The 27,090-nt window shown below is 42.4% G+C and overlaps 2 protein-coding genes across 2 annotated transcripts in view; one reads left to right on the forward strand and one right to left on the reverse strand.

Annotated features, from left to right (window-relative positions):
• LOC103278020 (zinc finger protein 271) overlaps positions 1–27,090 on the forward strand; it is a 47,676-nt gene that overhangs the window by 16,050 nt on the left and 4,536 nt on the right. Inside the window, exon 3 of the mRNA XM_062973736.1 lies at positions 5,733–5,737. Coding sequence (XP_062829806.1) covers positions 5,733–5,737 — 5 coding nt within the window. The remainder of the gene's footprint in view (positions 1–5,732; positions 5,738–27,090) is intronic.
• On the reverse strand, positions 2,230–10,432 carry LOC107982499 (zinc finger protein 239). Its single transcript, XM_016991791.2, has 3 exons — positions 10,324–10,432; positions 5,358–6,367; positions 2,230–2,391 (listed from the first exon to the last, which is right to left on the reverse strand). Exon 2 carries the CDS (start codon positions 6,359–6,361, stop codon positions 5,405–5,407), a length of 957 nt encoding a protein of 318 aa, XP_016847280.1. The 5' UTR covers positions 6,362–6,367; positions 10,324–10,432; the 3' UTR covers positions 2,230–2,391; positions 5,358–5,404.

Raw genomic sequence — 27,090 nt, forward strand, 5'->3', positions numbered from 1 at the left:
CGAACATGGCCATACAGCTCGGAAAACTCACAGCAACCCAGTGATTCCGGCCATGAAAGCCTTCGACAACACATTAACCTGTCCTCCTTGTGTGATCTCATTGTAACCCTGATCACCTTCATTTGCTATTTATAATCTTGACATGGCATCTAACGCACATTTAGCATCATCCCTGGTTGAGCCCAAAGGCCTGGTCAAAATGTGAACATTGTTTGGCTATTAGATAAACTCATAAACAAATTCCCCTTAGAGGCAGGGATCAACTGGTGGCTATTAATAGTCCCATCAAGAGGAAAAGCAACACATAAGACCAAATGAATGTTATGCCTTACTCCTATTTTTCTTTCTCACACTTATGTGGCTATATACTATTTTCCCATACTATTTTTTCTAGTAGAGTCCATCTATAATATTTCCTATCTTATGAGGAAATATATTTCCTCTCTAATGAGATTCAGAACTTTCCCCGATTGCTTTTTTGTAGACAGTCCAGCAACATCCAAAGAACCACATGTTCAGCCCTGACAATAAGGATTTTTTTTTTGTTGTCAAAGACTTTCATGGCCGGAATCACTGGGTTGGATTTTTTAGTGTTGCTCTGGAATTCCCCTGTTTTTGAGTGTTGCGCTTTATTTATTGTCCTGATTTTAGATTTTTTTTTTTAAATCCTGGTAGCCAGATTTTGTTCATTTTCATGGTTTCCTCCTTTCTGTTGAAATTGTCCACATGCTTGTGGATTTCAATGGCTTCTCTGTGTTGTCTGAACAAAATCTGGCTATCAGTATTAAAAAAAAAACCTTTAAAATCTGGACAGTAAACAAAGAACAACACTCAGAAACAGGGTAATTCCAGAAAAGAAACAATCAGGGCCAGTTAATACCTCCCAACAAAGGATTTTTCCCAGGCAGGAAGCAGCCAGGCTTTGAAGCTGCAAAACCATTCAATGCTAAACTAAGTTGCCAATTGCAATATTCACCCTTGCCTCAAACACACGTGTTCTTTCCCCCACCCTGGACTTTCCACAGATATATAAACCCCACTTACCTAATTTCCAACAGACCTCACAATCTCTGAGGATGCCTGCCATAGATGTGAGCAAAACATCAGGAGAGAATGCTTCTGGAACATGGCCAGACAACCCGGAAAACTCACAACAACCCAATAAGGATTTTTTCTCATTTCCAGACTTTTGGTAGAATCCATTGCACTCACTTTCATTCCTGGATCATATGAGTATTCCCTGCAGTATCAATTTCTGACCATTTAAATACACAAAGTAAGGCTAGTCGATGAGCGGCTAGGTATGTAAAATGCATGCTTATGACTATCGTTATTTAGACTGCTGGAAAACTCTATTTAGGACTGGCATAATCCTGTCTCTGCTATATTTCTATACAGAGCCGGTACAGAAATCATACAGCCCTCCAAATGTTCAGCTGCAAGTCCCATCAGCCTTAACTTCTGCAGCCAGTGCTGAGGAATATTGGGAGCTGCAGTCCAAAAAAAATTGTTGAGCTTATTATTCCCACTCTAATTCTTTTTTAAATAACAAAAATGATTCTAAGTATTTGTTAATGGAAAGAGGGCCCATCACAGAGTTGGAAGAGACCTTGTGGGCCATCTAGTCCAACCCCCTGCCAAGAAGCAGGAAAATCACATTCAAAGCACCCCCGACAGATGTCCATCCAGTCTCTGCTTAAAAGCCTTCAAAGGAGTCTCCACCATACTCCAGGGCAGAGAGTTCCACTGCTGAACAGCTCTAACAGTTAGGAAGTTCTTCCTGATGTTCAGGTGGAATTTCCTTTCCTGTAGTTTGAAGCCGTGGTTCTGCGTCCTAGTCTCTAGGGCAGTAGAAAACAAGCTTGCTCCCTCCTCCCTATGACTGCCCTTCACATATTTATACATGGCTATCATGTCTCTTCTCAGGCTTCTCTTCTGCAGGTTAAACATGCCCAGCTTATCAAGCCGCTCCTCATAGGGTTTGTTCTCCAGACCCTTGATCGTCAACAACTCCAAAGATTTTAAGACCTGCAAAACCTAGAACATCTTCAGCAGATACAGCACATTTCTTAGGCCCCTTCCACACAGATGTATAAAGTCCACATTGAACTGAATTATATGGCAGAGTGGACTCAGATAACTCAGTTCTAAGCAGATATTTTGGATTATCTGCCTTGATATATATGGCTGTGAGGAAGGGCCCTTAAGGATGGACACTCAAACCATATATTGAAAAAAGGAGGAAACAAAAGAATTTTATTACTGGATTTCTCTCTCCATATAATCGACACTTCAGCTTTTTAAGCATAAAGAGTCAGCAGTGATGCGGTCCTTCAATTTCAACTCAATCTGGATTCATTTGGCCTTCAGTCCCATTGGCCATCCCGAGTCCTGTCCAGGAAGAAAGGTTGCATAAGTAACAACGTTTACAACGATAATACAGCATATTTTTTGCTACTGTTATGTGGCCTTCCAGCATTTCTGACTTACATCAACCCCAAGGCAAACCAACCATGGTGTTTTCATGGGCAAGATTTGTTTAAAGAGTGTGAGACTTGGCTCTCCAAGACCAAGTAGGAATTTGAATCCTGATCTCTCAGAGTCCTAATGCAACACTCAAACAATTATGTCACATTGTCTCTTTGCTGCATATTTACACCTTTGTTAGTGGAGAAGAGAACTATTTTCTAGTAAACCAGTCCTAGTAACTAAAGTGGCCTCTACACTTTTGCATGTTTGACTTTGATTATTGTGGTGGCGGAATGGGTTAAACCCTCGTGCAGGCTGAACTGCTCACCTGAAGGTTGGGTTGCTGACCTGAAGGTTGCCAGCTCGAATCCATGAGATGGGGTGAGCTCCCATCTGTCAATTCTAGCTTTCAAGGACATGAGAGATGCCTCCCCGCAGGATGGCAACACATCCCCTGGGCAACGTCTCTGTAGACGTCCAATTCTCTCACACCAGAAGCAACTTGCAATATGTTCTCAAGTTGCTTCTGACATGATTAAAAAAAACTTCGATTGCTTTAATTACAAAATTTGAAAAAAATATGTTCCTGGATTGGGAATGTTATTTCCTGTTGACTTGTGTGGTACTTACTTCACAAGGACTCCAAAAAGATCTTGGAGTCCTTGTGGACAACAAGTTAAACATGAGCCAGCAATGTGATGCGGCTGCTAAGAAAGCCAATGGGATTCTGGCCTGCATCAATAGGGGAATAGCGTCTAGATCCAGGGAAGTCCTGCTCCCCCTCTATTCTGCCTTGGTCAGACCACACCTGGAATACTGTGTCCAATTTTGGGCGCCACAGTTGAAGGGAGATGTTGACAAGCTGGAGAGCGTCCAGAGGAGGGCAACTAAAATGATCAAAGGTCTGGAGAACAAGCCCTAGGAGGAGAGGCTTAAAGAACTGGGCATGTTTAGCCTGCAGAAGAGGAGGCTGAGAGGAGACATGATAGCCATGTACAAATATGTGAGGGGAAGCCATAGGGAGGAGGGAGCAAGCTTGTTTTCTGCTGCCCTGCAGACTAGGACACGGAACAATGGCTTCAAATTACAGGAAAGGAGATTCCACCTGAACATCAGGAAGAACTTCCTCACTGTGAAAGCTTTTCGGCAGTGGAACTCTCTCCCCCAGAATGTGGTGGAGGCTCCTTCTTTGGAGGCTTTTAAACAGAGGCTGGATGGCCATCTGTCAGGGGTGCTTTGAATGCGATTTCCTGCTTCTTGGCAGGGGGTTGGACTAGATGGCCCATGAGGTCTCTTCCAACTCTACTATTCTATGATTCTATGATTCTATGAAAGTTGTTATAATTTCCATAAACTTTGTTTTTCTGTCTGCCACAAACTATGTTGAATTGATAGAGATTCTATGAGATATTCATTGAAAAACGATAGCAAAATATGCTGCAGGATGTCTCACAAAACGTTTTTTTGCAGTTTAATAAACTTTTCCCATGTTTTTGTGATAGAACCAATTAAGAAATGACATAATCAAGGAACAAAAATCATGTTACATAGTGTTATTCATAGATTTGATGAAAATGTTATCTCTAGGAATCTCTAAGTCAGAGCTTTCCAAACTGTGTGTTGCAGCACTTTAGTGTATAGGCTGCAGTCTGTAGGTGTGTCGTGCTAATGTAATAAGAAACCTCTGAGTATGTATATTTTCATTTTAAAATATAAATGAAAAGTTTTTATGAGACGTGCTGAGTTCCCATACTTCTGTTCTTACCATTTATGTAGGCGTTGTATCTTTTATAAGGGTTGGTTTAACCTCCAATTTGCTTTTTTATGTGTGTCAGGAGTGACTTAAGAAACTCTCAATTTGCTTCTGGTGTGAGAGAAGTGGCCGTCTGCAAGGACGTTGCCCAGGGGATGTCTGGATGTTTTACCATCCTGTGGGAGACTGGAGCTGACAGACAGGAGCTCACCCCACTCCCACATTTGAACTGCTGACCTCTCGGTCAGCAGTCCTGCCAGCACAAGAGTTTAAACCATTGCTCCACCAGGGGCTCCAATTTGCTAGTAACACTGAATTACTGTGTTGAGAAATGATGCATGTCAAATGATGCAATTACTGTGTTGAGAAATGATGCAAATCAATATAGATGTCTCATGGTTAGCTTTTATGTCGTTATATAATTTTGTTTGCCCACGTTTTGCTTAATTTACTAATGTTAGGTCCTAATTTTACATTTACATGTGGGGTTATTCTGGATTATTTTGCCGCTACATGTTTGTTTTTATTAAGTCATAGAAGGTTTGCCTTTTTGTATGTTGGAATCCACCTTGAGTCCCCCTGGGGAAATAGGGCGGAATAATAATAATGTCTAAAAAGTGTGTCACCAACTTGAAATGTTTGGAAAGCTCTGCTGTAGGTCTTTCACTGCAACAATATGGTCAACTTATGCTGGAAGTTGACCATAAAGTCATGCTGGGGGACCTAGAGATAACATCTTTCTCAGATTCTCTAGGTCCTCCGGTGTGGTTCAATGGTCAGTGTCCAGTGGAAGTCACCACATAGTTATGGTCTAGATACTTCTAGAAAGATGTTCCCTCAGGTGAGAAAAATACTACAGTTTATTTACTATTTTTGTGACGGTCCCGTACCCTTAACAGGACCAACTCCAGCTAGTTTAAATTTTGAATGGTGATACATTGAGGAGGGTATGGTGAAGTCTCCTTCTTTGGAGGCTTGTAAGCAGAGACTAGATGGCCATCTGTCAGGGGTGCTTTAATTGTGTGATCCTGCATAGCAGAAGGGGGTTAATTGGCAGGGCCAATCTATGTATATGATTCTATACTTCCAAACTCTGGGAGAACCCTGACCCCATAGTTTTGATAAATGCTATTACCTGCTGGTTGATCCACAAAGCTCATCTCAATCCAACCGGTTTGTCATTCACGTCCCTTTTCTTTTTGAGCTGGAGCTCCGAGCTTTGTGGAGCCGTCTGTGTTTCAGAAGGTGTGAGTACTGACTAAAGCTTTCCCCACAGTTTGAGCATATATAGGACACTTGATCGGCATGGGTTCTCAGGTGCCGTGCGAGCTTCGAGCTGGAAATGAACATCTTTCCACATTCGGCACAACCGTAGGGCCTCTCGCCCGTGTGGATCCTCTCGTGCATGTTTCGGCTGGACAAGTGGCTGAAGCATTCACCACATTGCCGGCAAGCGTGCGGCTTTTCCCCCGTGTGGGTTCTGTTGTGCCGGTTGAGGTTGGAGACATAGCGGAAGTTTTTCCCGCAGTGTAGGCAACTGTAGGGCATCTCCCCAGTGTGGATTCTCAGGTGTTTCACCAGGTCGGAGCTTTGCATGAAACTTTTCCCACACTCGGGGCAGTTGAAACCTGAAGACAGATATCCTCTATGAAACCTCTGGTGGATAAGCAGACTCCGGTGCTGCCTGAAAGTCTGCCCACATTCGGAACAGAGGTAAGGCATCTCCCCAGTATGGATCCTCTGGTGAATGAGAAGGTTTGAGCGCTGAGCAAAACGCTTGCCACATTCGGCACACAGGTGAGGCTTCACCCCAGCGTGGAGCTGCTCGTGTTTCAGCAGGTTTGAGCTCTGTCGGAAACATCTCCCACACTGAGGACAGCTGTATGGAGTCTCCCCTGTGTGGATTCGCAGGTGAATGGTCAGGCTTGACCGCTGACTAAAGCTTTTCCCACAATTGGAGCACTGGTATGGCTTTTCGCCCGTGTGGATTCTTTGGTGAGTCAACAGGCTGGGGGCCCTTTGGAAGTTTTTCCCACATTCCAGGCATTGGAAAGTCTTCTGGACTACGGCAAGGATGCCCGATTCATTTTCAGAAGCACAATTCCCTTGCTCTATTGCTTCATTGCTGGGGGGCTCCATTGTTGGCTGGAAAAGAAAGGGAAAAGAATGTAAATGCAGTTTGAGGCACAGCATGCAAATTTATTTATTTATTTATTTACAGTATTTATATTCCGCCCTTCTCACCCTGAAGGGGACTCAGGGCAGATTACAATGAAAACATATATGGCAAACATTCAATGCCAACAGACAAAAAACATACAGTATAGACAGACACAGAGGCATTTAACATTTTTCCAGCTTCACGATTCCTCCGCTGTTAGCTCCAGCTTCTGTCAACCTAGCAGTTCGAAAACATGCCAATGTGAGTAGATTAATAGGTACCGCTCCGGCGGGAAGGTAACGGCGCTCCATGCAGTCATGCCGGCCACATGACCTTGGAGGTGTCTACGGACAACGCCGGCTCTTCGGCTTAAAAATGGAGATGAGCACCAACCCCCAGAGTCAGACATGACTGGACTTAACGTCAGGGGAAAACCTTTACCTTTACTAAATTAGTTAAATTAGCCTCCCGCATAAGGCATACCTAAATTTCCCTACTTGACAGATGCAACTGTCTTTTGGGGCTGCATATGTCAACAGCAAGCCAGGCTATTTAATGGTCGGGGGCTTAACCTGACCCGGGCTTCGAACTCATGACCTCTCGGTCAGTAGTGACTAATAATAACAAATTAATACAGGTGCCAAAATTATGGCCAAGAACACAGTAGCCCCCCAACTTACATGGGGATCAGGAGCATAGTGTCATGAATACTTTTCAAAAACTTTAGAGCATAGGTTCATTTTATTGCAATCTCCAGTGTGAGAGGGTATATTAGACATACAGATTCTATGTACAGCAACTACATCGGATTCCCCAAACAACCTACTGCAGTTACATTGGCTAACAACAAAGGGAGGTTACGTTTTTAATCAGCATTCACACACATGTACGTGCATTCATCCTCATGTATACATCACCATTTCTCCTCCATTCTTCCTCTGTGAAGAACACCTGTTAGGCCAGACTGCTTCTTTGCAAACACCTGTTGAATCTATAGATTGAGAACTATAGGGTTTTTTTACATGGTGGTTGGTATTTCTTAGTTCTTTACCCAATTTGGGTCCCCAGGTGTTACTGAATGACAACTCCTACCACTTATCTTCCATATGGACTGGGGATAATGGGAATTGCAACCCAACAGCCCTTGCGGCTCTGAAGTTGAGGAAAGGTTAAAGGACATTTTTAAGTCAGACATCATATCCACAAGCCTGTATCTGAATTCAAACCCCATTCTCCTGACTAAACAGAACAAACTGCAGCCTTCCAGATGTTACTGTATCCCAATTCCCATCAGCTCTAGTTATGATGTGAAATGATGTGGAATACAGGAAGGTTACATATAATGACATGCTGAGCTGGGTTTGGCCCCTGAGCCTTGCGTTTGGCACATGGGACTAGAGATATCATATTACCCAAAACTAAAATTATTCAAATCTGCAAATATGAATTAGGGGAGGTCGGCTTTTTGAAGGCAACGCTCCTGCCTTGAAAGTTCTTTCTCTTCTCCCAAAAGAAAGGAGAAGGCAGCCTTTGAAACTTAGGGCCAGACTCTGAAATCTGGGAATCCTGCTGGACAAGACTTTAAGAGCTGAAAGTCTTAATTCTACAGTGTAGGTGCAAACTAGGTGACCACTTCCAGTTCTGGTTCTTTTTTCCCCTTTTAGTTGTAGACATATTTTCTTCAGACACAAATTGTTGGAAACATCAGGGACGGGTGGAAACCTCACATTTTAAACATACACTGGGGAGGAATGTCAGAGATGAGTATCCACAGGCCCAAATAATGCCATTTGCAGGTGTTGTAGCTTGCATGAGGAGCACTATTTCTCCTCTGTTATAAACTTATTAAAGGTCCAGGGACCCTGTTCTTCTGTCTGGTTGCTTTAAGCAGAGTACCTCCAACTTCTCCCAACTGCATTGAATTCAGAAGCCAAATAAAATAAAACCTTTGTTGATAATACATTATAGAATTAATTAACAGTATGGAATCCTTATAGTTGTAGTTTGGTGAGGCACCAGCCCCCTTTGACAAAGAAGGCTAAAGACTCAGTAAAACTCCAACTCCTGTGATACCATAGCATTGAGCCACAGCAGTTAAAGTGGTATCAAACTGCATAAATTCTACAGTGTAGATGTACCCAAAGACTGTACAGATACAGACACAACAAACTACTGTATGGGAAAACTTCTGGAAGACTTCTTGCAATTTTGAGGAGTGGGTGGCTTATTGCCTAGTTATTCCTCCATATCCTCTCTGTCCTGCTAAGCTGTTTAAGGGATTGTGTTGTCAAAGGCTTTCATGGCCAGAACCACTGGGTTGCTGTGAGTTTTCCTAGCTGTATAGCCGTGTTCCAGAAGCATTCACCAATATCTATGGCAGGCATCCTCAGAAGTTGTAAGGTCTGTTGAAAACTAGGTAAGTGGGGTTTATAATGAACAAAATCTGGCTACCTGCCAGTATTAAAAAAACAACAACAACTCTAAAATCAGGACAGTAAATAAAGAACAACACTAAAAAAAGGGAATCCCAGACAGGAAACAATCAGGGCCAGTGAACACCTCCCAACAAAGGATTCCCCAGGTAGGAAGCAGCCAGGTTTTGAAACTAAAAGGCTATTCAATGCTAATCAAGGTGGCCAATTGCAACATTCACACTTGCCTCAAACGGACAAGAGTTCTTTCTCACAGCCTGGTCATTCCAGAGATATATAAATCCTACTTGCCTAGTTTCCAACAGACCTCACAACCTCTGAGGATGCCCGTTATAGGTGTGGGTGAAATGTCAGGAGGGAATGCTTCTGGAAAATGGCCATACAGCCTGGAAAGCTCACAGCAACCCACTGTGAAGGGGTTGTTTACGCTTTGCTTAACCTTGTTTAGTTACTAGGTAGGATAACACAGCTGATGCAACGCAAGGAGCAATGAGTAACCTTGAAGGGTCTGGTAGTTTAGCCCTGGGGACTGGTGCCAGATAACCAAGGATGGCGTGATGCTCAGACCATCTTCCAATGGAAACCAGGAGGTTATAAACATTCCCTGAATGAGGGCACAAATGGGGGCTCCAGGCAGCTACAACAAGGGGTCCATCCTGCTACTCTCTGGGGCTCCCAGCAGCATGATAGAGGGTGCCTTGTATGGTATGCGATTTTTCCTTCTGCATAATAAAGTTAAACCCTTTTTCATCCATAACTAGTCTCTCTTGCTGCTTCTGAATCCAAAAAGCCGAACCTCTCTTGCATTTGGCAAGACAACCACAAAAACTAGCTTCATGTGAAGGATGATATATCTCCTGTTTCAAAACTGACCTATGTTGGAATTCAACTCTACACTGCTCATGTCTGCAGTCCTCAATGAGACTGAACTTTTCATCTTTGCCTCCTAAGTTCTAAATTATTTTTGGCACACAACATTTCACGCTCTGCTTGCTGTGAGCTGAATGCTCAACTGTAAGTATCCTGTTTATATTATGGATGCTCTTAACAATCTTTTCTCATATTTTATGTTTAGGAGTGCTCCTATTCCTCCAACAGGTAACCATTACATTTTTAAAGTTTTATATCCCGGCTTTCTCCCTGTACGGGATCCAAGGAAGTGCAACTTTGACACAGGAATGTAAGAATAAACAACAACACTGGTCATATTTCTATTTGTTGGTAAAAGGCTAGGAAATACTATAATGTCGGGAGAGGGAGCAGGGACCGTATAAAAAACAGAGTAAAGAGGCAGTGGGTTTGAACCTAAATTACAATCCCCCAGGAATGAATGAAGTGGCGAACAGAACAAACGGGGGAAAAACTGATAAAACTAGTTGGTCCTAATTCAGAATAAATGTGAAGTCTGCAATTCAAAAGCTAGTAACAAAAGTAAAAGATTTTAAACAAACGGAATAACTTTCAGTTTTAAAGGGTCACATATAATAGCACCTTAACACTTCACTCACCTCTCAAAATATTGAGATTGTTTTTCTACAGCAGCTATTAGTTATTGTCTGCAGTTTCTATCTCTTGCTCTTCAGAAAGAGACTCTCACCTGGGAACAGGTGAGTTATATACTCCTCCTCCTCCTGGGGTGGGGTCATGAGGCAGAAGGATTACACTATGTAACAAAATTTTAAAGATTTCCTGTTACTGGTTTGAAAGTGTTATTCCTGTTTAATTGTGCAGAACTTACAGAATTGTAGAGTTGGAAGAGACCTTGTGGGCCATCCAGTCCAACCCCCTGCCAAGCAGGAAAATAACATTCAAAGCACCCTCAATAGATGGCCATCCAGTCTTTAAAAGCCTCCAAAGAAGGAATCTCTGTCACACTCTGGGGCAGAGAATTCCACTGCTGAACAACTCTCACAATGAGGAAGTTCTTCCTAACGTTCATGTGGAACCTCCTTTCCTGTAGTTTGAAGCCGTTGTTCTGGGTCCTAGTCTCCAGGGCAGCAGAAAACAAGCTTGCTCCCTCCTCCCTATGACTTCCCCTCACATATTTATACATGGCCCTCATCATGTCTCCTCTCAGCCTTCTCTTTTGCAGGTTAAACATGCCCAGCTCTTTAAGCCGCTCCTCATAGGGCATGTTCTCCAAACCCTTGATCATTTGAGTCACCCTCCTCTGGACACATTCCAACTTATCATCATCTCCCTTCAATTGTGGTGCCCAGAATTGGACACAGTATTCCAAATGTAGTCTGACTAAGGCGGAATAGAGGGGTAGCATGACTCCCCTGGATCTAGACACTATACTCCTATTGACGCAGGCCACAATCCCGGGCTGTGGCACAAGCTGGTGAGCAGCCAGCTGCAGCCAGCTGAGACCAATCACTCTGACCAAGAGGTCATGAGTTCGAGGCCAGCTCGGAGCCTGTATTTGTCTCTGTCTTTGTTCTATGTCAAGACATTGAATGTTTGCCTTATATGTGTAATGTGATCCGCCCTGAGTCCCCTTTGGGGTGAGAAGGGTGGAATATAAATACTGTAAACAAACAAACAAATAAATAAATAAATAAATTCCATTGGCTTTTTTAGCTGTCGCATTGCATTGTTGGCTCATGTTTAACTTCTTGTCCACGAGGACTCCAAGATCTTTTTCACACGTACTGCTGTTGAGTCAGGCATCTTCCCCCATTCTGTATCTTTGTATTTCATTTTTTCTGCCTAAGTGAAGTATCTTGCATTTGTCCCTGTTGAACTTCACTTTGTTAGTTTCGGCCCATCTTTCTAGTCTGTTAAGATTGTTTGGATTCTGTTCCTGTCTTTTGGAGTATTAGCTATCCCTTCCAATTTGGTGTCATCTGCAAACTTGATGATCATGCCTTCTAACCCTTCATCTAAGTCAGGGGTCCTCAAACTTTTGAAGCAGAGGGCCGGTCCACAATCCTTCAGATTGTTGAGGGGCCGAATTATCATTTGGAAAAAAAATGAACAAATTCCTATGCACACTGCACATGTCTTATTTTTTGTAGTGCAAAACAGCAACAACAACAATGAATGAACAATACAATATTTTAAAATGAAAACAATTTTAGCCAACATAAACCTATCAGGATTTCAATGGAAAATGTGGGTCTGCTTCTGGCCAATGAGATAGTCAAGTTAATTAGGATTGTTGTTGTTGTGTGCCTTCAAGTCATTTCAGACTTTGGGCAAGCCTAAGTCCAAAATTATTTATTCATTTGCTACATTTATTTACTACATTTATATTCCACCCCGAAGGGGACTCAGAGCAGATGTATGTACATACAATATATTATATTATTAGCATAGCACAATATTAGCATTATATATTACTATATTGAACTATACCACTATACTGTAATATTATATGTAATATATAACATACTAGCTTGGAGACCCGGCGATGCCCGGGTCATTTGAGAAAGGCATTGTTTGCCTGTGTTCCAAGTGTAGCCTATATCCAATGTCAGCTGGGTTCAGTGGGTGCGGGTGAGCTCCAACTCCCATATGCAAGTCCCATCGTCCAGTGTCGATCCCCCTCCAAACAGAGCCAGTATGTAGAATAGGTCATGAGGGCTCCATGTAGCATGTTTGGTCTTGATCAGTCATTTGTGTGGGTCGCGGTGCTCTCAGGAAGTGAGTGAAGGTATTGGAAGTCCCATCGTCCATGGTCCATCATCCTCCAAACTGCACCTGGGTGTAGAGTGAGTCATGGGTGTTCTCTGTTTGAAGTTTGGTCTTGATGAGACATTGATGGGGGTGACAGTGGTCTCAGGAAGTGAATGAATATACTGCAAGTCCCATCATCCAAGGTCCAAGCTCTTTCAAATCTCACCAAGATGTAGAGTGGGCCATGGTGGCTCTCTGTGCCAAGTTTGGTCTTGATCAGTCATTGGTGGGGGTCACAGTAGTCCCAGGAAGTGACTGAAGATATTGTAAGTCCCCTCATCCATGGTCCCTCTTCCCCCAAACTGCACCAGGATGTAAAGTGGGCTACCCTGCACCTGCGTGTCAAGTTTGATACAGTTTTGTCATTCAGGGGCATCACAGTGGTTTGTGGGAGGTGAATTGGATGAATGTACTGCAAATCCCATAATCCTTGGTCCACCCTCCGTCAAACTGTTGCAGCATGTGAAGTGTGTCATTTGGGATATGTGTGCCTGGTTTGGTTCAGTTGTGTGATTTGTGGCAGTTGCTGTGGTCTCAAGAAGTGAGGGAAGGTACTGCAAATTCCATCATCCTTGGTCCATCCTGCCCCAATATACATCAGGACGTAAAGGGGTCGACAGGAGTTCTGTGTGCCAAGTTTGGTCCATTTCTATCATTGGTGGGCATTGCAGTAGTCTGTGGGAGTTAAAGTGTTTGAAAGTACTGCAAATCCCATCATCTGTGGTCCATCCTCCCCCAAATGGCAGCAGGTCATAAAGTGCATCGTGGGGATAAAGTGTGCCAAGTTTGGTGCAGATCCGTCATTCCTGTTGGTCTCAGTGGCCTGGGATAGTGGCGGCCAATCAAATCGCGAGCACATATTCCGCCAGGCCAATCAAAACGCTGATACATACTCCGATTTCACTTTTATTATATATATAGATAATTAATATTATTATTAGTATTATATTGTGTAACATAATATTAGTATCAATACTATATGTATATACAATATATTATATTATTAAAACTGATATAAAAATATTATATTATAAAACTGAGGGCGGGGGCCAGGTAAATGACCTTGGAGGGCCGCATCCGGCCCCCGGGCCTTAGTTTGGGGACCCCTGATCTAAGTGATTAATAAAGATGTTAAACAGAACCGGGCCCAGGAGGGAACCCTGTTTATGGCACTCCACTCGGCACTTCTTTTCACGATGAAGAGGACGCATTAGTGAGCACCATTTGGGTTCATTCGCTTAACCAATTACAGATCCACCTAATCATAGCTTTTTCCTAGCCCACATTTGATTAATTTGTTTGCCAGATGGTCATGGGAGACCTTGTCGAAAACCTTACTGAAGGCCTTACTTACTTTGAAAGTAATTGTAATACCCCAGAAACTTCATTTTTGCAGCTGCCACAAACTATGTTGAATTGAGACTCGATATTTATTGAAAAACTATAGCAAAATGTGGTGCAGGATGTCCTGCAAAAATAAAGTTTTGCAGTTTAGTAAACTTCCAATGTTTTCATGATAGAACCAGGAATCCCTGGTGGCGCATTGGGTTAAACCCCTGTACTGGCAGGACTGATGACTTGAAGGTTGGGTTGCTGACCTAAAGTTTGCTGGTTCTAATCCAACCTGGGGAGAGCGCAGATGAGCTCCCTCTATCAGCTCCAGCTCCTCATGCGGGGACATGAGAAAAGTCTCCCACAAGGATGGTAAAAACATCAAAATATCCAGGCATCCCCTGGGCAACGTCCTTGCAGACGGACAATTCTCTCACACCAGAAGCGACCTGCAGTTTCTCAAGTAGCTCCTGACACACACACACAAAATGATAGAACCAATTAGGAAATGACATTTATAACCCAGGAACAAAAAATGTGTTACATAGTGTTATGCAGAAGATCATTCTATGTTCACAGCCACGGCCAAGGAAGTGTAGTATAATAGGTATGTTAAATGGAAGGGATATGGCCAGCTCTGGGGTGCATCTACACTGTGGAGTTAATGCATTTTGGCATCACTTTAATTGCCAATTTTTATCGTGCCAGAAGCAACTTGAGAATATACTGAAAGTCGCTTCTTGTGTGATAGAATTGACCATTTACAGAGACATTATCCAGGGGATGCCTGGATGTATTACCGGGAGGCTTATTTCATGTCCTTGCAAGCTAGAGCTGACAGATAGAAGCTCACCCCGTCTTGCGGATTTGAACCGGCAACCTTCAGGTCACCAACCCAATCTTCAGGTCAACAATTCACAAGGGGTTAACTCCACTGCAGAGTTGTAGTTTGGTGAGGTGTCATCACTCTTTGGCAGAAAAAGCTAAAGACCTTGTGAAATTACAACTCCCACAGTTCCAGAACATTGAGCCATGGCAGTTAAAGTAATAGCAAATTGTGTTAATTCTACAACGCAGATGCACCCAAAGTCCTCTGTTCAACTCACAAAGGTTCAGACCTGTTAGTGGTAGCTAGCAATAACAGTTTATAGTACAGTTGAGTCTCACTTATCCAACATTCACTTATCCAACGTTCTGGATTATCCAATGCATTTTTGTAGTCAATGTTTCCAATACATCGTGATATTTTGGTGTTAAATTCATAAATACAGTAATTACTATGTAGCATTACTGCATATTGAACTACTTTTCCTGTCAAATTTGTTGTAAAACATGATGCTTTGGTGCTTAATTTGTAAAATCATAACCTAATTTGGTGTTTAATAGGCTTCTCCTTAATCTCTCCTTATTATCCAACATATTCGCTTATCCAACGTTCTGCCAGCCGGTTTATGTTGGATAAGTGAGACTCTACTGTAATGGCTAGTTGCACTTACACATGTGAATTCTACTGTGTTGTCTTTGAATTAGTTATGGAGATTGAAGTCAGCCAAATTAAATAAATATTAACTTTTCAAAAATCAATACTCTTTTAAAAAACTATGTCACTAGATTGATTACCCACTGCTTTTTATGGCCACAAAGTATTCCCCCTGAACCACACCTGGAGACCTTTGCTTGGGGAGTGGAGTCAACTTGGTTTAAAGGCACACAAGTGTATAACTGCAGCTAGCAACCTTTAAAACTTAAGGGTGTATCTACACTGTAGAATGAATGCAGTTCAACTCCACACTGCCCAAGTCTCCAGTCCTCAATGAATAGTTAGTTTAGAATAGACTGAGGGAAATCACTTCCCCTGTCTCCTGAGTGACAGTTGGAATGTATCTATTTCTTCTCATCTCTGCTCTGTGTTTCTGATCTCATTCTGATTGGTTATGCAGTATGGATATTTTGCAAATGCAAGCCTTTTCTCTTTCTATTTTTACATCTTGGTGTGTGCTATGTGTATTGAGATCTCTTTCTGCTTGTGTGTCAGGAGAGATGTAATGCCTGGAGATTTTGCCGGAAATAGCAACCTCCTAAGCCTTTCACTATTTACAGTACAGTAGAGTCTCACTTATCCAACACTCACTTATCCAACGTTCTGGATTATCCAACGCATTTTTGTAGTCAATGTTTTCAATATATTGTGATATTTTTGTGCTAAATTCCTAAATACAGTTACTACATAGCATTACTGCGTATTGAACTACTTTTTCTGCCAAATTTGTTGTCTAACATGATGTTTGGTGCTTCATTTGTAAAATCATAACCTAATTTGATGTTTAATAGGCTTTTCCTTAGTCCCTCCTTATTATCCAAGATATTCGCTTATCCAAGCTTCTGCCGGCCCGTTTAGCTTGGATAAGTGAGACTCTGCTGTATTTGTTTATATATGTGTGTGTGTGTGTGTGTGTGTGTGTGTGTGTGTGTGCGCTAACCTGTATTCTATGTGTAAGTTGATTTGCCATTTGGACTGAACCTCTTTGGTGTGGGAGGGTTTATAGACATGTGATTGTACTGAGCATGTTCAGACTCAGGACTCCATTTTGTGTTCTGTTGCTGTTTGGACTTCAATGGAGAAGTATGTTCTTGGACTTCAGTGTTAGCAGTTTGCAACAGACCTCAGTGGAGGTGGATGCGTGCTTGCTTATTGACTTATTGAGTACAACTATATTTAAAGACAATGGACTATTGATTAAGAATGATACCCTGTGTACTCAACACACAGAGAACTACATCCTATCTATAACTGAACTTTAACAAGGAATGTGCCTGTATGAATTAGTACAAGATGTTTGTGAGTAAACACGATATGTTAATTTTCAAAGAAGAGTTTTTAAAAATCTGAGTGCATATTTTAACTAAGAGGTTTCAAGGGAGTGTATATCTTTTGGGCAACTACAGTTTCAACTTAAAAGAAACAACCATCCTCTGCTAACCAAATATATTTTTGTAGTGGCATGTCTTTGTCCTTGACAGTTCAAAGGCATGGTTCTTCAGCTTAACAGCTGAATCACCTGTGTGCCATGAATATTTGTGAATATCACTTATTCAAAGGGTTGACTTCTAACAAGATCATGCTTTTCTTGACTAGTGGTTTTCAAAAGGTGGTCTCCACATGCTCATGGAGATTCACATTTGCCAAATGGATATGACATCATTTTTCCTTTTCAAAAAGGTTATGATTGCAATTTATTTCCAAAAGGATGTGTGCCCAGAGACTGAGTGCAGTTATTTTCCAACAAAATTTCCCCTCTCTTTGAACCCTAGAAGAGATGAGGTTAGTTTAGAGTGGCTAGGACACAGTTCCTTACTATTTATTTTTTGGGTATCAGGAGCAAGAAACTGCAAGTTGCTTCTGGTGTGAGAGAATTGACCGTCTTCAAGGAAGTTGCCCAGGGGACACCCAGGCGTTTTGATGTTTTTTCCATCCTTGTGGCAGGCTTCTCTCATATCCCCGCATGGAGCTGGAGCTGATAGAAGGAGCTCATTCGCACTCTCCCCGGGTGGGATTCGAACCTGGCAGCCTTCAGGTCAGCAACCCAACCTTCAAGTCATCAGTCCTGCTGGCACAAGGGCTTAATTCACTGCGCCACCAGGGGGCTCCGAGTTCTTTACTATTAAATGTACAGCAAAGTCTCGCTTATCCAACCTTCGCTCATCCAACGTTCTGTATTATCCAATGCAATCTGTCTCCCATTCAGATCCACAGCTGTTTCTCTCGGCAGGCAAGTGTCAGATTTTTAAAAAATCGTTACAGATCTGAACCTTTTATGGATTTAACTTCTGATAACGTTGTTATCGTAAATTCATTTTATGCAATTCTATTTTTATTTGTAGTCAATTTTTAGTAGTCAATGTTTTTGTAGTCAATGTTTTTAATACATTGCGATGTTCTGGTGCTAAATTCGTAAATACAGTAATTACTATATAACGTTACCGTGTATTGAACTACTTCTTTATGTCGATTTGTTGTAAAACATGATGTTTTGGTGCTTAATTTGTAAAATCATAACGTAATTTGATGTTTAATAGGCTTTTCCTTAATCCCTCATTATCCAGCATTTTCACTTATCAAATATTCTGCTGGCCCGTTTATGTTGGATAAGCGAGACTGTACTGTATCAAAAAATGTAGTTTTATTTTTATAAATACAGTAGAGTCTCACTTATCCAACATAAACGGGCTGGCAGAACGTTGGATAAGCAAGTATGTTGGATAATAAGGAGGGATTAAGAAAAAGCCTATTAAACATCAAATTACATTATGATTTTACAAATTAAGCAACAAAACATGTTTTACAACAAATTTGACAGAAAAGGCAGTTCAATACACAGCAATGTTATATAGTAATTACTGTATTTACAAATTTAGCACGAAAATATGATATATTGAAAACATTGACTGCAAAAATGGCTTGGATAATCCAGAAACTTGGATAAGCGAGGCTTGAATAAGTGAGACTCTATTGTATTTCAAAAGTTTCCCATACATAGACCTTGCAAATTTGACAGAAAAGGCAGTTCAATACACAGCAATGTTATGTAGTAATTACTGTATTTACGAATTTAGCACCAAAACATCACAATGTATTGAAAAGATTGACTACAAAAACATGGACTACTAAAAGGCAGACTGTGTTGGATAATCCAGAATGTTGTATAAGTGAAAATCTTTTGTCATTGAAAGATGGCACTCTGGATCTTTGCCTCCTAAACTCTAAATCCTTTACAGCCACATGGCACTTCACGCTCTGCTTGCTGTGAGCTGAATGCTCAACTATAAGTATACAGTATTTTTGCATATATTGGGATGCTTTGCTATTTTGGGTAGCTTTCCCTAACACCTAGAAAATTCCTAACTGTGTTGGTGCTGCAGTCTCACCAAAGTACCATTCCCAGGATTAGATAGCATAGAGCCATGGCAGTTAAAGCGGTGTCAAACTGCACTCATTTTGCAGTGCAAATGCACTCAACATGCTAGGCCTGCGACTGCAGCACTGTCCCCTTTTTGTTGCTTTTTTCCCAGCCTCTTTTGCCTGGTGCAGCCTGGGAAAGGGAGGAGCTGCAGCCGATTGGGGCGGAGGCGAGCAAAGAAAAGGAGGAGGAGAGATCAGTGGGTCCAAAAAGGCGATCACTTTGGATCCGTTTCGGAGGAAAAGAAGAAAGGACGAGGAGGGGGTGCCTTTATTGGGAAGCAGCTTGGATCCCCCAGAACAATCCCAAGACCCCAGGCTTCTTGGATCCCTTGCCTGGATCGACCAACCCAAGCCTTTCTTCTCCTCCTTCTCCTCCTCTTAACCCGTGAGCAGCTGGAGCCAGAGATCCAAGGTAAATGAGACAAAGGGTGCATCTTCCACACTGCAGAATTGATGCAGTTTGATAGCACTTTAACCTCCAGGGCTCAATACTATGGAATCATGGAATGTGAAGCTTAGGACTCTTTGGCAGAGAAGCCTAAATACCTCTGAAAACTACAGTAGAGTCTCACTTATCCAAGCCTCACTTATCCAAGCCTCTGGATAATCCAAGCCATTTTTGTAGTCAATGTTTTCAATATATCATGATATTTTGGTGGTAAATTCGTAAATACAGTAATTACAACATAACATTACTGTGTATTGAACTACTTTTTCTGTCAAATTTGTTGTATAACATGATGTTTGGGTGCTTAATTTGTAAAATCATTACCTAATTGGATGTTTAATAGGCTTTTTCTTAATCCCTCCTTATTATCCAAGATATTCGCTTATCCAAGCTTCTGCTGGCCCATTTAGCTTGGATAAGTGAGACTCTACTGTACAACTTCCAATATTTCATTGCATTTCATAGAATCATAGAATAGTAGAGTTGGAAGAGACCTCATGGGCCATCCAGTCCAACCCCCTGCCAAGAAGCAGGAAATCGCACTCAAAGCATTTGAGCTATAGCAGTCAAAGTGCATTAATTTTACAGTGTGGATGCACCCACAATTTAGTTTTAACTTAACCAGTAGGCCTCTGGGTCCCTGGGAGAAGAGCAGGAGGAGCATATTGGGAATGTGGGTCATTGGATCAGGAAGAGGAGAGAGCTGGGAGAAAGAGGACTTCATCACACTACAGCATTTGTCCACTTTAGATCCAGTTTTTTCCTCCTGCAGGATTCTGGGGTTTGTAGTTTAGGAAGGGACCTTTGAACTGCTCAATCGTAGAGGTCCTGGGTCTCAATAAACTCCGAACCCCAGAATTTGGAAGGAGGCAGCAACTGGATTTAAAGTGGATAGATGCTCAAGTGCTGGCATGGGCAAACTTGGGCCCTCCAGGTGTTTTGGACTTCGACTCCCATCATTCCTAACAGCCTCAGGCCCCTTCCTTTCCCCCCTCAGCCGCTTAAGCGGCTGAGGGGGGAAAGGAAAGGGCCTGAGGCTGTTAGGAATGGTGGGAGTCGAAGTCCAAAACACCTGGAGGGCCCAAGTTTGCCCATGCCTGCTCTAGTGTCATGATACAAAGCGACAGACCGCATTCCCAGCCAGATAATAGATTTCTTGATTCCAACCTCGACCTGCTCTCTTTATCTATAATTTTAAAGCAGTGGTTCCCAACCATATTTTGACCAGGGACCACTCCCCAACATTAGTACCAAAAGGGTTATGAATCCGCTTTTGGTCACCTTCAGATTCGGTTTGGTAATCTAGGATGCTGATTCAGAAAACTGCATTTGATAGACCACATCAGCTCTAGTTTCAGAGACAGAACATATACCATCCAGTAGTGGGCCATCTGCTCGCCCAAAGAAAACCGTATTTAATAATTTAGAGCTGACGTGGTCTATCCAATACCATGTTCTGAATCAGCACCCCAAATAATACCAGGAACAGGCCTGAAAAGGAAGACAACCCTATCTTCTAGACATCACATGGAACAGCTCTGCTCAGGTGGAGGGAGGAGGAGGAGAAGCAACAGTCAGGAGGCTTGTTGTTGCGCCTTTCGTGGGTAGTCAGTCTCTCCCCTCCCGACATCTTTGTTGTCTCAGCACAATAAGAGGGTTCTGCAAGAACAGTCACTCTTGTCACAACGGTGTAGTAACGGTGAGGCCGCGGACCATATTTTAGTTCTTGTGGACCACTGGTGGTCCACGGACTACAGGTTGGGAACCACTGTTTTAAAGAGATGCTGTAGATGTGTTCAGCACCATCCACAGCACAAGCTGCAAGGAAAGCAGGAACAAAGCTGGATGTCCATCTGCCAGGAGTGCTTTGATTGTGGGTTGCTGCATGGCAGAATAATGGGGTTGGGCTGGATGGCTCTTGGGGTCTTTTCCAACTCTAGGATACTGTGGGAGGAATTACATTGGAAGGAATGCTCAACTTAGAGGAGGGTGTTGGCCGGGATGAAGTATGTCAAGATGACCCACAAGGAAGTGGGTTTGGTCCCCCTTCCTTCCTCCTCCTCCCCTTTTATCAGATCCCACTAGTTTCCTTGCTTTGAAAGCAGAGTTTGGGAAAATTATTTGTTGGTACTACATCTTTAAGAATCCCACAGCCAATATGGCTGAAGTGTAGTAAAGGTAAAGGTTTTCCCCTGACATTAAGTCTAGTCGTGTCCGACTCTGGAGGTTGGAGCTTATCTCCATTTCTAAGACAAAGAGCTGGGGTAGTCCATAGACACCTCCAACGTCATTTGGCTGGCATGATTGCATAGAGCACTGTTACCTTCCCGCCAGAGGGGTACCTATTGATCTACTCACATTAGCATGTTTTCAAACTGCTAGGTTGGCAGAAGCTGGGGCTAACAGCAGGAGCACCCCCTCGCTCCCTGGATTCAAACCTCCAACCTTTTGGTCAGCAAGTTCAGCAGCTCAGCAGTTTAACCCGCTGTGCCACCAGAGGCTTCTGCTGAAATGTAGTGCTGGTGTTAAAGAGCTCCAGACATGAGGATGAGCCTCTTCCTAAATCTATCTCCCTATCCATCTGTCTTCCCCTCCCCTTCCCCATTTATCGCCCCATGTATCTATCCATCTGTCTATTCATCTGTCTATTTATTTATTTATTTATTTATTTACAGCATTTATATTCTGCCCTTCTCACCCTGAAGGGGACTCGGGGCGAATCACAGAACACATATATACAGCATTCAATGCAGATTATCATAATGAAAAGACAGACAACAGATAAAGGAGGCATATATAGGCTTTTCCCATCTTTCAGCATCTTTGGAGGTTGTGCTCAGTTCTGGCTCGGGGGGGGGGGGGCTATTGCTCTGTTTTCCTGCCGAAGAGTTTCCTTTGTTTGCAAACTTCCTCCTTTTGGTGATCGAAACACCGAACCTAAATACCTCCCCGCTTTTAATGCGGTTCCTATTTGTCTACTCCCATTTGTTTTCGAACTGCTAGTTTGGCAGAAGCTAGGCTAAATGTCAGGAGCTCACCCTGACCCGGGCTTCGAACTCTCAACCTTCTGGTTGGCAAGACTTTTGCAGCTTGGTGATGAACCTGCTGTGGTAAAACAGGTTAATCATCAAGATAGATAGGAACCTCTGGTGGTGCAATGGGTTAAACCAGTGGTTCTCGACCTGTAGGTCCCCAGATGTTTTTGCCTTCAACCCCCAGAAATCCTAATAGCTGGTAAACTGGCTGGGATTTCTGGGAGTTGTACGCCAAAACATCTGGGGTTGAGAACCGCTGGGTTAAATTCTTGTGCCGGCAGGACCGCCAACTTGAAGGTTGGGTTGCTGACCTGCAGGTTGCCGGTTCAAATCCGGGAATGAGTTCCCTTTGTCAGCTCCAGCTCCCCATACGGGAACATGAGAGAAGCCTCCCACAAAAATGGTAAAAACAGCAAAACATCCGGGCGTCCCCTGAGCAACGTCCTTGCAGACAGCCAATTCTCTCACACCAGAAGTGACTTGCAGTTTCTTAAGTCGCTACACACACACACACACACACACACACCAAGATATTTATGTATCTACCCTGTTTCCCTGAAAATAAGACATCCCCAGAAAATAAGACCTAGTAGAGGTTTTGCTGAATTGCTAAATATAAGGCCTCCCCCGAAAGTAAGACCTAGTAAAATTTTTGTCTGGAAGCATGCAGGATCGGTCAATGTACATACCATAGATTGTTGTACATGGAAATAAAGGTAGTTACAAGAAATAGTAGCAATATAATAACTTTTCTTGTATCCCACCTCCATCTCCCAGAAGGGACTCAGGGCAGCTTACACAGGGACATGCCCAACAACAACATAAATTTATATACAAAAAGAAATTTAAAACAGTAATTTAAAAACAGTATAGCCATAAAATATAATACAGAAATTCTTGAAAGGATTCACAGTTTGGTTATGCTGGTTTGTGATGACAACTACTGTACAGTAGATAATACGTTTTCATTTTTAAACAATTCAACCATAAATGTGAATTCTTCTTTGTGGAAAAATAAGACATCCCCTGAAAATAAGACCTAGTGCCTCTTTGGGAGCAAAAATTAATATAAGACACTGTCTTATTTTCGGGGAAACAGGGTATCTATCTATCTATCATCAAAGGCTTTCATAGCCGGAATCATTAGTTTGCTGTGAGTTTTCTCGGATGCATGCCCATGTTCTAGAAGCATTGTCTCCTGACGTTTTACCCACATCTGTGGCCGGCATCATCAGAGGTTGTGAGGTCTGTTGAAAACTAGATATGTAGGAAACTAGGCAAGTAGGGTTTATACATCTGTGGACTGTCCAGGTTAGGAGAAATAATTCCTTTCTGCAAGAGGCAAGTGTGAATGTTGCAATTAGCCACCTTGATTAGCATTTAATGGCCTTGTAGCTTCAAAGCCTGTCTGATTCCTGCCTGGGGGAATCCTTTCTGGGGAGTTGTTAGCTGGGAGTTGTTTCATGCCTGGATTTCCCCTGTTTCCAGAGTGTTGTTCTTTATTTATTGTCCTGATTTTAGAATTTTGTAATACCAGCTAACACCTCTCAACAAAGGATTCCCCCAGGCAGGAATCATACAGGCTTTGAAGCTGCAAGGCTTTTTAGAGCTAATCAAGGTGATTAATTGCAACATTCACACTGGCCTCCAAAAGACAAGACTTCTTTCTCCCACTCTGGACATTATTCAACAGGTATATAAGCCCCACTTGCCTAGTTTCCAACAGACCTCAACAACCTCTGAGGATGCCTGCCATAGATGTGGGCGAAACGTCAGGAGAGAATGCTTTTGGAACATGGCCATAAAGCCTGGATAACTCACAGCAACCCTCTATCTACCTACCTACCTACCTACCTATCATCTGTCTATCTCCCTGTCCATCTGTCTATCCATCTATCTGCCGACCTTGGGCCAGTGTCATAGTGGTTTGAGTGAACATTAAATGCAGTTCAAAACTATCTTCAAACTTTGGCGTCCAGACAACAAACTCCCACAAAAGCAGACGAAACAATGTGTATTGGTGTTCTGTGGTTTGTCTAAATCTCATCTTGGCCTCTAATTGGTTTCAGGATTTCCTGTGTACATAATCATCAATGCTGCAAAATCACTTGCTTCATTACCGGTTTGAAACCTAATTAAGTATAATCAGTGTAGATGGGGCTTTAGGTGCCAGGAAGGCCTCTCATCCAGGACCGACTTCCCACCATGTGCTTTATGGTAGCAAAAGGATAAGGAAGCAGACAAAGCCCTGCAGTCCCAGGGAAAACAAAGGAGCCTGTAACTGATTCAGGAAGAAGAGAGGCTGTGAACAAACAAAAAGGAAAGAAATCAGCATGCTTTTGTAAACTCCTATCAGCTATAACTTCCATAAGTTATAACTTCTATAAGTTCAGCATGTAGAGTTTGCTCTTTCCAACCACTTTAACGGCTATGACCCAAGGCTATGGAATCCTGAGAGTTGTAGTTTTACAAGGTCTTTAACCTTCTTTGCTAAAGAGTTCTGGTGCTTCACTAAACTACAACTCTCAGGATTCCATAGCACTGAGTGATGGGCGGTGAAAGTGATGTCAGCCCGTATTAATTCTACAGTGTTAATACTCCCAAAGACGATTTGAATCTGGACTTGTTATTAAACCCTTTGGGATCTCACAGATTTTTTAAAACGTGCCCGTATGTTGTAGATGGCATTACAGTAGAGTCTCACTTATCCAAGCTAAATGGGCTGGCAGAAGCTTGGATAAGTGAATATCTTGGATAATGAGGGATTAAGGAAAAGCCTATTAAACATCAAATTAGGTTTTACAAATTAAGCACCAAAACGTGTTTTACAACAAATTTGACAAAAAAAAAGCAGTTCAATACACAGTAATGTTATGTTGTAATTACTGTATTTACGAATTTAGCACCAAAATATCACGATATATTGAAAACATTGACTACAAAAATGGCTTGGATAATCCAGAAACTTGGATAAGCGAGGCTTGGATGAATGAGACTCTACTGTATTTTAAACTGTTTCAAGCAGTTTTAAATTTTTGGGTTTAATATGATAAATGATTTAATATATATTTAATATTTTCAGTTATTGTTATTTCCATAGCATTGAGCCATGGCAGTTAAAGTGGTGTTGAACAGCATTAATTCTGCATTGTAGATGTACCCATAGTTTTCAAGTCTTAGTATCTCTACCTTATTTTTTAATCAAGATCCAACTGGACAAGAAGTATCTTGAAACTCGTGTTCTACATACTACATGGGAATAGGGTTGTATACAAAACAACGCCAAAGATCTGGGACAGTGGTTCTCAACCTCCTTAATGCCGCAACCCCTTAATACAGTTCCTCATGTTGTGGTGACCCCCAACCTTAAAATTATTTTCGTTGCTATTTCATAACTATAATTTTGCTAATGTTATGAATCATAATGTAAAGATCTAATATGCAGGATGTGTTTTCATTCACTGGACCAAATTTGGCACAAATACCCAATGCACCCAAATTTGAATACTGGTGGAGTTGGGGAGCATTGACCTTAAGTTCTGGAATTGTGGTTCTCCTACATCTGGAGAGCACAGTAGACAGTAGTTCCACAGGGTTCCTGTACCACTAATCACAGCAAATGTGGAGGGCTGACTGTATTTCCTCACTTCAATCCATTTTTTCCCTACAGCCTTTGGCTAGAATTGAGAACATTACATTCCTGGACTGCCATTTCCAAATTTTTCCAGACAACATCGCTAGTTGGGAAGAGTAACATCAAATTGTAGATTCATAAAGGTGGTATTAGGATTTTCTGTCAGTTCCAACAGGTGGAAGAGTACCTAAGGGCCATCCAATCCAGCCCCATTCTGACATGCAGGAAAACACAATCAGAGCCCTCCCGGCAGATGGCCATCCAGACTCTGTTCAAAAACTTTCAGAGAAGGAGGCCTCTTCTACACTGCCATATAAAATCCAGCTTGAAATTGATTATATGGCAGTGTGGACTCCTATAACCCAGTTCAAAGCAGATAATGTGGATTATCTAGATTATATAGCAGTGTAGAAAGGGCCGGAAATTCCATCAGGCTCCAAGGCAGCATATTCCATTGTTGAACAGCTCTTACCATCAGGAGGTTCTTCCTAATGTTGAGATGGAATTGCTTTTCCTGCAGTTTGAATCCATTGCTCTGTGTCCTAGAATCATAGAATAGTAGAGTTGGAAGAGACCTCATGGGCCAACCCCCTGCCAAGAAGCAGGAAATCGCATTCAAAGCACCCCTGACAGATGGCCATCCAGCCTCTGTTTAAAAGCCTCCAAAGAAGGAGCCTCCACCACAGTCTGTGGCAGAGAGTTCCACTGCCGAAAAGCTCTCACAGTGAGGAAGTTCTTCCTGATGTTCAGGTGGAATCTCCTTTCCTGTAGTTTGAAGCCATTGTTCAGTCTGCAGGGCGGCAGAAAACAAGCTTGCTCCCTCCTCCCTATGACTTCCCTTCACATATTTGTACATGGCTATCATGTCTCCTCTTAGCCTTCTCTTCCGTGTTTCCAGAGCAGCAGAAAACAAGCTGGTCCCCTCCTCAATGTGGTATCCTTTCAAATAGGACCAGGCTGTGGCGCAGCTGGTTAGCAGCCAGCTGCAATAAATCACCACTGACCAAGAGGTCATGAATTCGAAGCCTTCCAGGGTCGGAGTGAGCTCCCGACCATTAAATAGCCTAGCTTGCTGTTGACCTATGCAGCCTGAAAGACAGTTGCATTTGTCGAGCAGGAAATTTAGGTATCGCTTTATGCAGGGAGGTTAATTTAACTAATTTATGACACCATAAAAGCCTTCCA

This window comes from Anolis carolinensis, chromosome 2 (genome assembly GCF_035594765.1).
Source record: "Anolis carolinensis isolate JA03-04 chromosome 2, rAnoCar3.1.pri, whole genome shotgun sequence".
NCBI classification, from domain to species: domain Eukaryota; kingdom Metazoa; phylum Chordata; class Lepidosauria; order Squamata; family Dactyloidae; genus Anolis; species Anolis carolinensis.

Excerpts from the sequence above, each read along its gene's own strand:
- LOC107982499 (XM_016991791.2), bottom strand. The coding sequence starts at position 6,361 with ATGGAGCCCCCCAGCAATGAAGCAATAGAGCAAGGGAATTGTGCTTCT.